The sequence below is a fragment of the Paramormyrops kingsleyae genome, chromosome 18 (assembly GCF_048594095.1).
Source record: "Paramormyrops kingsleyae isolate MSU_618 chromosome 18, PKINGS_0.4, whole genome shotgun sequence".
Taxonomy (NCBI): domain Eukaryota; kingdom Metazoa; phylum Chordata; class Actinopteri; order Osteoglossiformes; family Mormyridae; genus Paramormyrops; species Paramormyrops kingsleyae.
The window spans coordinates 13,144,361-13,157,541 of record NC_132814.1 but is presented as its reverse complement, the minus strand read 5'-3'; the positions used below and the strand labels follow the sequence as shown (position 1 = coordinate 13,157,541).

General features: G+C 47.2%; 1 protein-coding gene across 4 annotated transcripts in view; it reads left to right on the top strand.

The window, feature by feature from the left end:
- The window catches only part of dclk1a (doublecortin-like kinase 1a), a 60,277-nt gene that overhangs the window by 21,967 nt on the left and 25,129 nt on the right, over positions 1-13,181 (top strand). For 3 of the 4 annotated variants that reach the window (XM_023805348.2, XM_072701999.1, XM_072702000.1), the window contains exons 4-5: positions 2,154-2,253; positions 7,308-7,424. In XM_023805348.2, the coding sequence (XP_023661116.1) occupies positions 2,154-2,253; positions 7,308-7,424 (217 nt within the window). Of the gene's footprint in view, positions 1-2,153; positions 2,254-2,389; positions 2,559-7,307; positions 7,425-13,181 lie in introns of those variants that run through there. The other variant, XM_023805349.2, reaches the window with a different exon arrangement.

Genomic DNA, 13,181 nt, shown 5'->3' with positions numbered 1-13,181 from the left:
TAAATTAGCCCAGCGCCACGCCCATTGTGACAAGTGGCCTTGATGGTTGTGAATAAAAACTGGCACGTCTCCACAGAGTCTGGGAGATCAGGAGGCACGTACTCACAAGATCGCATGGCATACGGACTCCGCCATCTCCATTTCACAGGCCCTAAACGCGATGCCGCTGCAACTTCCTCTCATCTGCTCTTTCTGCCGGTTAAGCAGTAAAACATAACACCCCGCTCAGCGAAAGTTGTTTATTTCAAGAAGTGATGATGAGTGTCCCTCACTACATTAGCCAAGTCTTTCTGTTTATGTGTGAGAAGGAGAATTTCAGGGTGGGGGGCTTAATCACCGCATGGTTTCGGAGACAAATTGGAAACGCGATTAGTGTGTTGAGCAAGTGCCGGAAGGTCGTAATGACTCTGTTTAGTGCCTCTATCTGTCTCCCTCTCTCATTTCTCCCTCCTTGTCTCCCTTCCTCCCTTCCCTCCCTCCTTTCTCTGCACCTTTCTCTTCTGTGTTACAAATGATGGACTGACCGTGTTGTTCCCCCAGCTCTTAATAAGCATCTACCTGCCTCTGAGCTGGCTGGTGAGTCAGCTTCTCTGAGTCAGCTTCTCTGAGTCAGCTTCCTTTAATCTCTCCCCACCCTCTACCAAACAGCGGGGTTTCCGACACCAACTATGACAGTGTCCACTGACTGCCACGGACTGTGACTCTTCCTGCGACATTGGCACAGCACTTACTCACGCAGCAGCGTGAACTGGCACCATGGCCTCTGAATGGTGGTGCCGGAGGACTATGTCAAAAGTCGATAATATCAGATCACTGGTGCGTCATACTAGTATGAATTACATTAGGTAATTTACATTAATATTTGAAGCATATGATATACAAAAAGTAATTATTTCACCTTGCCATGTTTTTTTTTTATTTTGTTGTTCCAAATTGTGTTGAACCTGATTATACAAACGGCACCTTGTTCCTGCTGATGCCTAATGACATAGGGGACTGGGAGATGGACCCCTTATTACTTTTGTTTGTAAATTGCTTTCAGGTTTATTATTTATTATCCACCATGGCTGTGAACGCAGATGCAGATATGAAGCTGAGGGGAGATATTTCTTATTTGGCATCCGATGAGATCTGTAAGAAATGATCTATGAGAGCAGCTGAATCGGGGAAACGGGGCTGGAGCAATGACTGCGGTGTAATCTCCCATCACGGTGTCTGACGGGAGCGCAGTCGCGGATGAATCACACTGCGGAAGCGGAGTGGAGAGCCGATATTGGGGGGGAGAGTGCCTTGACCTCACATGCACGCACGCACATCATTTCAGGGCTAGAGAGAGGACTCTGAGTTCTGGTGAAACAGTCTAACCTGACCCAGAAATGATTAACAATGGCCGAGTTTCCCGAGCCTGACCCAAAGGCTCGTCTCTCAGGGGAGCGGCAGCCAGAGAACCATACCCCCCCTCCACACACACTCAGACAAGGTATGTGACTTGAGTGTGACACATACATGCAGAGACGTTATAGGGTGAGATGCCTACCCCTATTCGCATGTACAGTGCTGTGCAAAAATCTTAAGCAGTAGTAGTAAGTATATATTTGCTCAGAAAAAAACAGAATTTAACATTAGAATAATAACATATGCAAATTATTGGTAACACGATATAAACTAACAAGAATTTCTTCTGTCCTTCTAAAAGTTATTGACATCTTATTGCATAGCTGGTTCCCAAACCTCTCCCAGGACTGCCTAGTCATTCCATGTATTCCTTACATTTCACCACCAGCTCAGTTAAATAATTTAATTAGCTAACTGAATGGGATATAGTTTAGCCAAGCAAAGTGGGGTAGTGGTCAAGTTAAAAAAATACCTGGGTGTATTGGATGGTTATTGCAAATACTGGGCTGATTTTAGCAGAGGTTTTGAAATGGCTAAGCTGCCACACTTTGACAACGTAAATCATGGAACATTAAACCTCATTTTCTTTGACTGCCTAAGACCTTTGCACAGTACTATATGTGTGACATCTGTACCAGGTGTTCAGTGTTCTTGATTGGCTGGGAGTTGGGAGGGACAAACTGTGGGCTGTCAGGGGGTCCAGCTTGGAGGGGATTTGAGGCTCAAGTGACCAGCTTTGCTGTCTGTCTTGGCCACAGATCACAAGTCTGCAGGACTTCTTCAGCGATGACGACATTTTCATCGCCTGTGGTGCAGAGAAGTACCGCTACCAGGATGACCTGATGCTGGATGACAGCGGTGAGGGACTCCTCTGTTATCTCCTCCGCCTCCCCACTACTCTCCCCCTGTTTTCTTCATTCGCAGTCTGAATGAATGATTGCATTAATTCATTCTTTAAGGGGTATGAATGAATTCCCCTTTGTGTGCCTGCCAGGCTCAAGCTGTGCGTGGGCCGGCCCGTTCATCGCTCTTCATTCCCCCTCACTTCCGTCAGACGCGTGCAATCCACCTGTGCCGAGACCCAAGAGGCACCGCCAGTGCGTTAATCAAGCCCCCGCGGCGTGCCGGGCCACGCCCAAACCCCTGCCAGGTCCAGCATGGAGGTGGTTGGCCCCCGTGACACCTCTGATTGGTTCTGTTAAACGAGAAGCCATTAGATCAGCTTGGATCAAAGTGACATGATACAGTGATGTTTCTGATGTCTTGTCAGTGAGATGAAGTCACATGTGGTGTCTTCATGTATACATGTGACCGGAAATGTGTGGGGGGGGGGGGGGGGGGACTGTGACAGCTCCATTAAAGAACCATTTTATTTTATCAGCCACAGGATGGCCCATTCAAAGCCTTCACCTGCACCTAGGGGATAATGGAGGGAATATGTACCTCAGCGGGTTAGTCCTCTGTGCTTGTGATTGGAAGGTCACCGGTTTGAGCCCCAGAAGGAAGAATAGTCGTATCCCTGTTGGACCATTAACTCCCCCCCCCCCAGATAAATGGCTGCAAGCTTCTCCCAAGCTTCACTCTCAGCTGTGTGAATGTCTGTGTATAGAGAATAATATGGGATATGCAAGAAGAAGCATTCCAATGCACCTGAGCTGGTGCGAATGGTAACTGAGACGTAATGGGAGCTTCAGCAGGCCTGCATGCAGCTCATCTTCTCAGGTGGACCTGAGACACACAAGACAGCATTAAGAAACAAATCAAGTGCTGTTTCTGCTACCTGTGCACTTTTCTTAATTTGCCTTGCTCAAGGATGCCGTAAATTGGCTGACAAGCTCGAGGGTAGGTAGGAACCCGAAAAGCACAGCACCTTCCCCTGATTTGAGGCATACTCCCCTTCCTGCCTTAAGGACTCCATTCCCCCACATCGTCTGCACTCCCCTGTAACTCATAGCCACCCCCCAATACCATCACCACCGCTTGCAAAGTTTTGCCCTCGGCATTTACGTCACTGAGAGCTCTTGTTAGCCGATGAGCTGGGGGGGGCACTACCCACGGTCTCCGGCGGGCCCCGATGAGCTGGCCCAGTCTGTTTGATCTGTTCCGTGCTTTAGGACTTGCTCGTCAACAAAGCTTTTGCTACCTGAGTTTCCGTTTCATTTTCATGGCTCCATTATTCGTTTTCCGGTCTACGTGCAGCTTGCGGGTTATTTTGCAGTCGTGCTGCACGCATCACAAGTGTTATTGAAGGGGCTGGACCAGCTGTGGGGTGTGCTGACCCGGTTATCACAGCTGGTGCTTATTGGTCACATATGCGTTCATTTTCCCGCTGCCTTCTTATGGACATCTTCCTCCACAGCTGTCCATCAAAACAGAATGACCTGCCCCTTCAGCCGCACCGGCCACGTAAGCCACTTTGGATGAGACCTTCCGCCCGAAATGAATAAAAATGTGAAACACAAACACCATTGATTCTCAGTCAGAGCTTAGATGCCAGGTTGCCATGGTTACCCTGCATGCTCCTGGGATGCTGTTGGGTTTGTCTCTCCCATTGAGAAATTAAAAAAAGAAGAAAAAACTGCCAGAACGATAGAAAGATCTGTGTGTAACTGAGGCAAAGTAGCAGGTTAGCGGAACATAGTGTGGGATTATGCGTTAGAGGGAATGAGTAGTGTATGGTTGTGAGTTGTAGGGCACAAATATAGTATAGTTCTGTGTTAGAGGGAGTGAGTACACTACAGCTGTATGTTGGAGTGAGTACTATATGGTTGTGCATTATACGGAACATATACAGTATAGCTGTGTGTTAGAGGGTATGAATAGTGTATGGCTGTGGTTTATAGGGAGCAAATACAGTACGGCTGTATGTTACAGGGAGTAAGTACTGTATAGCTGTGTATTAGAGGGAATGAGTACTGTATGGCTGTGTGTTTGAGGGATTTTTTTTGTGTTTGGCTATGTGTTAAAGGGAACAAATACAGATAATTGTGTGTTAGAGAGAAAGAGTACAGTATGACTATGTATTAGGAATGAGTTGTGTATGGCTGGTTGTGTGTTATAGGGGATATATACAGTATAGGTGTGTGTTACAGGGAACGAGTACTGTATGGCTGTGAGTTAGAGGGAGTGAATACTGTATGGCTTTGTGTTATAGGAAACAAATATAGTACAGGTTTATGTTAGAAGGAATGCGTAGTGTATGGCTGTGAGTTATAGGGAGTAAATGTGATGGATTTTATTGCTCAACAAGTACTCTGTTGTGCTAATATCACAAAGGTTGTGGGCTCAAATCCTAGGGAGCATACATTAATTGTAACCCTTCCATGTTGGCTAAAACTGTCTGGTAAATGCAAATGCAGTACAGCTGTGTGTAAGAGGGACACAGCTGGGTGTTTTCGAGTAGAGGGGCGTTTGGAACCTTATCAGGCCGCCTTTTGAACCTCTGTTCCCTCAAGTGTGGGTGTCATAACCTGAAAAATGCACCCATAACCCTGTGGAGAGCAGCGTGTCCTGAGATCAGGTACAGAGCAGAGTGCACGACATGAAGGGCCAAGCGGGCAGCGTGGGGAAAGTGTGTGAGACCGGAGCAGGTCGCAAAGGCTTTGATTAGCCAGGAGCGTGTGTGCAAGCTAAATGATCCTTCGCTCCCGCCTTTTCCTTTTCCGCTGGCAGGATGTTATGGCTGCAGGCTGGAATGGAAAGATTGGGATGAAAACGACTCTCTAAAAGACTAAACCAGCTGACAATCATCGCTTCTGTCTGTTAGCCAGTTAAAGATGCTACTTAATATCACTAAAAGTACTCACTCTGGGGAGGAAAAAGTGATTCTTTTCTTTGTCGCCCATTGAAGAGCCATGTACACATACGAAATATCCCCCCAATTAGCAATCAGTGATGCTGGCTTTTAAGCATATCATTAGTAATGAACAGTATTTAATTTGATTACTTGGTCGTCTAAAGTGATGACAGTGTAAGAAAAGAAATTAACAGGTTCTGAAACTTTTTTGTAACGTCCTCTTCACCGGAGGCAAAAGCAACCGCTAGCATGAGTTTGCTCCATGGGAGAGGGGAATACAGTAATTAAGCACAATTAAGCATAATTAATCAGTGAACTTTAGTGGCTTCTTGAAGCGTTCAGGAGGGAGGTTCATTCCCTTCTGCCTGGGTAGTCCCAAGCGTCAAGAGACGATTGAAATTGCTTTTGGTGACGCTTGTGCAATGTTAGCAGTGAAATTGCCTTGCTCATAAAAGAAAAAAAATCCATTAGAAGTCTCTCAACCTTAAATTTTTTTATTTTTTTTTTGCATCGGGTTTTTTCGCACAATGCAGCAGCTGTTTGATACTGATGTGATACATTTCACATTTCTGGAGTTCTTTCAAATAGATGTTACGGTATTTTTTTTTTTGTGGTACAGTGTGCTTGAGTAGCGAGCGATAACATTCTCCTTGTGGTAACACAGCCCCAAAGGAGGAACAAGGAGCTCATTTTCTGAACACGGTGCAGTGTTGGGGGGCATAAAGCTGCTTCGATTCGAGCACCGTCAGGAGGGTGGCGGCCAGCTGATGGGACTTGCCGTTCCTATTAAATCTGAGGCGCAGGGTCTCTCGTAAGAAGCAGCATTGCTCCCATGTTACATCATGTGCCGGGCCGCCGTGCAACAGCCTGGAACCCAAGCCCGCTCTGTGTAATCTGTCGTGTGAAGTTCGTCCGCAACCCTGAGGTGACCCAACAGAAGCTGGGCCCGCTTCATCCACTCAACGCAGCGTGTAAAGTAACCACCCTTAATGCGGTGCAATAACAGTGCGCACCAGCTGCATACATAGAGCTGCTGCTTTGCCCACATCTTCCTCCAAGCATACATCTGTCATACTTCATAACTTAGCGCTGCCTGCACCATTTCTCTTGTGATAATGGACGAGGGTCTGGCCTGTCCGGCAGAGTGTCTGCAGAGCTTTCAAACCCACAGTCTCAGGGAAAGATTGTGTCTCCAGTATATACATTATCGGGATTGTTTGTGTAAGATAGAGGGTTGGCCTAGGTTAGGGGTTCCCAACCTTTTGGTGTCCTCAGATCAGTGAAACTTGGCGACTTGTTTTTCTAGATGTGATCGGAATGCACGAACATAAGGGGCCATTAAAAAAGGTGTGGCTGGGAGAGATACCCTCAGCAATCCATGGTCCAGTGGAATACTGGTTACAGACCAGTATAGATGCGCAGATCAGAGGTTGGGAACTCTTTGCATAAGTGACCTGGGATGGGGCCACGCCCCTTCATTTCCATACAGCCAATCACCAGTGACCGATGATATCCTGTTTTAAATGGTGACAGCCTACATGCACCAAGCAGGCATGACCCATTTATAGACTCACCTCCCATTTTGGTTTTCCTACTGGTTTCTCTCATGTCAGAACAAATACCGCTATATTCTGTGTTCATTTCCCAGTTTGCTCCCATTCCATCCCCAGGTCACGCGGATCAGATCGGCGTCCCACGCAAATCGTAAATCCTGCCTGGCGCGTGACCTTATCTGAGGCAGCTCACGTCGGACCAATCATGTAACATTATGCTGTCTGCTTAAATGGCTTCATTAACACCCCAGGGACTCAAGGGAAAGATCCCTCCGGAATAATAAAGTTTTAAACAACCCAGAAGAAGAATCTTGATGTGTAACCAACAGCGGGCGGTTTAATTCCCACCGGGGAGCTGCTGTTGTAGCTCTGTGGAGGAATTTGAACTTGAATATGCCGTGTTTTGGCCTCCTTGGGTAGCATCCACTGAGAAATGCATAATGTAAGAGTCTCTGGCTAAGTGGACCAGTTCGGTGAGTGAAATATGAATGCAGAATAGGGATGTGAATGAAAATGTGGGGCGTATTTCAACTCTCAGACTTCATGCCCATCTCTTTCCGCAGAGTGCCGGATAGTGAAGTCCACTTCTTACGGCAAGATCTCTGCCACACGTGCCAAGAGCGGCCCCAGGGGCACCACCCAGGCCAGAGGTAGCAAGTCACCCACTTCCACTGGCTCAGGTAACAGCTGTTCCATGGTGCATGTGTGAAGTTGAGGTTGCATATTTGTTGTTGCATTACTGTGTTGCAGATGGTGGCCATTTGATTAGGTGCACCTGCTTGTTAACACAAATGGCCTGCTCCTCCAAGCAGTGAATCATGCGGCTGCAACCAAATACATACAGACAGGGTCAAGAGGTTCAGTCACTGTTTGGCTCAGCGTTACAATGGCTGGGGTGCATCTTCCTGGAATTTTCAACCGCTGCAGTGTCTAGAGTTTACGAAGAGTGATGCAATAAACAAAAAACATCCAGTCAGTGGTAGTCCTGTGGGCAAAAACAACTTGTTAATGAGAGAGGTCAGGGGAGAGTGGCCTGCCTTGTTAGAGCTAATGGGAAGGACACAAGTAGAAGAATAACAGCATGGTACAACAGTGATGTGCGGAAATAGTTCACTGAACATTTAGCTTGCAGTTTCTGGAGGTAGAAGTGGATCCTTTCTGGTACTAGTTGGAAATACCTAATATAGTGGCCGCTGACTGTGTGGGACTGCAATAAACTGTATGTCTGAAAGTTTGCAATGTACAATTTTCTTCATACAGACGCACCTCTACTTACGAACGAGATACGTTCCAAACAGCCGTTCGTAACTTGAAATGTTCGTAAGTCATTATTCAACATCATTTTAAGGGTATACGCAAGTACAAAGAACTGGGACACTGGGAGTACGCACGCTACGCTGCTGCGAGGTGGTAGTAGCGGGCAGAAGTCGTAGTAGGCCGAATTGGCGTGCAGAAAAAAATTTTTATGTTGCGGACAGAAAACTAGAGCCCAACGAACAAGTTGAAAGTTCGTAAGTGGAGGAGTGTCTGTATTTGGTTACATTGTAACAGTGGTTCCCAAAGTTGGGGTTACGAGACAATTTTCAGAATATGTCAATAAGATTTTAAAACGTTAAAAATTGTAGCAGGAATTGGCGTCCAATCCGATATTTAAGACATTTAATGCCAGTAGATGCACAGGACTGTGTTCCTAGGCCAGCCTTAGGCCATTTTGGTTACGTCTCCATGTGTATTAATATCATTTGTCATTTTGTAAAAAATTTTCTTTAACCTTTAATCTTGGCAATAAATCATTAGTGTTTCCAAAACACATTAGAATTACCTTTAGCTTTAACAGTGACGTTCATTATGGGATAAGAGGTTTGGACTGGGTCATAAAAGCCCGGTCTTAATGCAAGTGCAAATAAGAAAACTTTCCTTGTTTGCAGCTATGCATCAGCTTTAAAAGTCAGCGTCGGTCATTCTTTCTACTTATAACAAAGGGCATTCTTCATATAAACAACTAAAAAAATTCCTGCATGCCTGTATGTGTGTGCTTTTTGCTCTGTATGTGTGAGACACACACTCCAGGTATACACAGCATGTGCCGGACTCACGCAGGTGAGGGGTGGGGGGGTGCTCACAATGCATGCGGTTCGCCAAGAAGACAGCGCGACAAATGCGGCTCATTGGGCAGCAAATCCGCAGCCCTTAAGAATGCGTAAGTAGCATTTACATTGCCTCAGCGGGCCAGAGGAGCCTGAGCATGTTAGATGAAGTGTGGAAGCATCAGAGGCAGAGAGCTTGTTGGGGTTTGGGGAGCGAGAGAAGACCACAGGAAGAGAAGGGGATGGAGGGTGTAGGTTGTTAAAGTCCAAGTGGGGCAGCTTACCCCCTCCCTCTGAAGCCACCGGGCTGACTGTGGGCGACACAAGCAGCCCGAGGATTTTGCGGCTGACGAAGGCAGGCAGGGAACAGGATGTCTCCTCTGTGTTCTGCTTACTTCAGCGAGGACTCAGCAGCTCTTACATTCCCTAACCCTTTTATTTCATCTGACAGTGCTCTCTATATCCAGCCCGCTCCACAGCAACCTTCACGGTCACCTTGCTGGAGATGCCGCTGTTTCTGTGGGAAATGTGGATGTTTATTGTATACATCCTGCAAGAGGGGGGGTCTGTCTGGCTTGTATGTGCCGCAGTAAGTTAAATTGCACAATCTAGAAATGTTCTCGCAAGTAGCCTGGTCTTCAGAGAGACCCTGGAGTTGATCAGCAGTGATCTGTTGGGTTTGGACTTGTCTGTGTGCCTGGGCCACATTTATATGTATGGGTTTTGATTCTGTGAGGAATTACTGAAGGCTACAAATACCTCACAAGCCTGTCTCGCCTCATGAGTCTGTCTGCTCCTCACCACTCTCATTTACCAGGCAGTCTAGTGTGGCTGCTGTGTTTTGCATTCTAAGTATGTTTTGTTTTCTGCACACGTGTTTGTCATCCAAGGCCAGACGAAGTGTTCAAAACTACGGCGGAAACTTACAGACGGAGATGTAAAGAGGAGGAGGGCTTGTGACGGAGTCATTGTCCCTGGCGACTCTGCGCGAAATTTAGATGAGATGACTGCTGCAAGAGGAGGAAAAAGTACCTTGTGGTTGCCAAGGAAACTGGAGCCAGGCAAGGCGAGCGTTGATGCTGATGCCCATGTATGGCACTGACTTCCTGCCTGCCGGAATGCGGATCATAGCGGATCTCAGGGATGGGTGCTTTTTGGACCACATTGGTATTCGGATGCGCACGGAGCTTCGGATGCGTCTCCGCTCAGTGGGTGATGGGCGGGTAGCACACAAGGGGACACTCCATATCCACTGATCATGTACGGCTCACGTTTTGCTGCTCTGTTTGACCTGACTGCTGGCCTCATCGTGGTGGTCGTTATGAGGAATACAAGCCAGAGGATGGCAGGAAGTAGATTAATAAGAAGAATTATAGACATTTTTAAGTCGTATGCGTTTAATTCAGAATGTAAAATAATAAATTATAGAAAATAGATATATTTTGACTTATGATATATGCAACTGCGAGTTGATGGTACTTACGACCATCATCCCGTTAACCCTTATTGTAACCTTAATAAATAATTGTTAATGATAAAGGTTGATGGTACTTGTGGCTGCTCGTGCTGTCACAGCAGGAGACGCGGTGCCAGGCAGCCTCCCGCGTCGCTCCATGTTTGGGTGTCGGCGTACGTATGCAAACAGACGTGTACATGTTGCCTATTTCTGTTTCGTTACGTTTCAATTGATACTATGCTGTTGCTTAAAAAAAATGCCAAGAAAAAGACAGTCTGCTTTTATAGCAGTACTTCAGCACTGTATAATGCTTCACTTACGGCTTATTTGCCAGAACATAAGCTCATTATTATTAAGTCACGGAGTTTATGTATCTAGGCATATATAATATTATATATATATATAGGGCTTAAATTGCAGTTACAGCTGCACAGAAGCTTAAGCCATGGTAGTCACTTTGTCCTTCCCCCCCCCCCCCCCCCGCCACTCCCTGCACTGTTTGAAGAGCAAATTTTGCATGGAGTGAAAATACAGTGTGCGCCCCCCCCCCCCTCCCCTTATAGCTTTATGTAACGGCTGTCTGCCAGCAGGTTGCTGTCCTCTGCGTCAGGGAACATTATGTGCATGGGGATCTCTGTGCGGAAGGGTACCAGCATCCCCCCAGCTACCCCCAACCATGCTAGCTCCTGTCTGCGGGAAATGTTCTGGAACTGTTAGAGAAGCGTTGCACATGGACCTTGTGATGGCAGCCCTGCGGGGCGATCCGCTGCCAGGGAAACCGCTGCTAGGGAGTCAGCGGAACACACAGAGCTTCCCTCCCTCCAGGATGTCCTCCTAATTAGCTGGTCCAGGTTCCAGAGAGATCCAACAGATCAGAGCCACTGTTCACCATGGTTAAGCTGCTCGTTAAAGCTCTTCCAAAAGCGTGATGTCCTGGATGGAATGTCCTGTATCCTGCATCTGTCCCTGAGTGAGGCAGAACAATGTTCTGCCAGCAGTGGTTGGTCCAGGGTCAGCAGATGAGTAGGCTTCCGGCATCTTCTGAGCGCAATTCTTGGCTACACACAACCCTCCCCAAGCCCTGGCTGGCTTAAAGGTCCATGCCCTTGTCCCCACACATCCCAACCTTACATGGTACACAGAGTGCTTTTATGCAGCATGCTATGCAGCACTGCAGAGATATAGCCCGGCACTTCACTCAGTGCTGGGGTCATGAGGTTTGAGTCGCTCACACACTGACGCCACGCCCGGCAGTAGAGCCTCCTTGGCAGGCAGTGCATGTTACAAGCCCTTGAAGCAGATGAATGACGTGCTGCGGTCGAGGTGACTCCGGGCCGGTTCGGGTCACCTTGCCTCTCACGTAATTCAGACCAGTGCTCTCAAGGGAAGAGCTGACTTTGGAGAGCTTATTAAACGAGTCACAACGAAGACAGAGCTCTATGACAGGGGAGGCTAACGTCAGGGTGTAACCAGTAAGCCGTGAGCATGTGTGGATAAGCAGGCAGGGACTGTCCTGAGGTTACTGATTATGGGAATGCAATAACTTACAGTAAGGACTGAACACGGGCCTTTAGAGATAAGTTTGTGTCTGGGATTATTTCAGTCCTGGTGAAAGCCTAAGTGCCAGCATTGATACACTATATGTCCAAAAGTATGTGGACAACCCTATTAATTAGAGGAGTTGCCTAATTAAGCCACAATCATTGCTGACACAGGTGTACCACACAGTCACACAATCTCCTGTAACAAACACTGGCAGCAGAATGGGTGGCTGTACAGGAGAGGTTAGTGACTTTCCACATGCCACCATCATGGGACGCCATCTTTCCAACAAGTCAGTTTGCCACATCTCTGCTCTGCTAGAACTTCCCTTGGCAAGTGAGGTGATTGCGAAGGTCAAAACTTCTGGGGGCAAGTTCAGTGGCGAAGCGTTCGGCCACACAAGCTCACAGAAAGGGACCTGATCACCCAACATCAATACCCAGCGTGAGTGACAGCAAACCCCCCCCCAGGAACGTTCCAACATCTAATGGAAAGAGTAGAGCCTACATAGTAACAATTTTAGCAACAATAGGCTGACCAACAATGGGCCGACCAACTTCAGATTTATACCCTTGTTTTCAGAATGACATGTTGGCCAAGCCGGTGTCCACATACTTTTGGCCACATAGTGTGATAAGGTAACAGATGAAATCTCTTTTGATTGGTAATTAAAATACCATGTGATGTCACATGCCTGATGTTATATAAAATGTCTTCCTAAATTGACAGGGGAGTAATAATAACATTTGTCTCACTTTCCCAGTCACTTTCATCTGATTGTGAGCACAGTTTTGCTCCTGCACCTTCAGGGAATCCTCTATACCCAGGGGGTGTCCTCGGAGGGGTCCCTCAGCCCCTGTAGCCCAGCTGCCTTGTTTCACCACATTATCTCCCGGCCAGACCAGATTCTATAGTGTTTGCAAAACCATTTTGTAATCCCCTTTATTCTATCACCGGCCAATCCCCGAATAAACCCCCAAGAGCTGCCACAGTCCTTCATCAGTTCCGCAGCGCTGAACACATGGCCACCAGGCCGGCCTAATAGCCATCAGAGGCTCACAGCATCTCAGTATCAAACGCACTTTGATTAGTCTAGATACCATTCATGTTGTTTTGTTGAACCGTGCAGTTTATTGCACATGTGTCACTCTGGGGCTTTAGCTAAATAGAGCTTCAGAATGTGATTAAGCAGGCGGCGTGACTCTGCAGTCGCTAGGCAGGCACACTGTGTACTGGCCTAATGACACCTTCCAGTGGATCCCCGAATGAAATTCTGTGATTCACCATTTACCTCCTTAGCCCAGCCCCCTCTTTAATACACAGAATGATTGTAGGACCACATCAGGGTTACT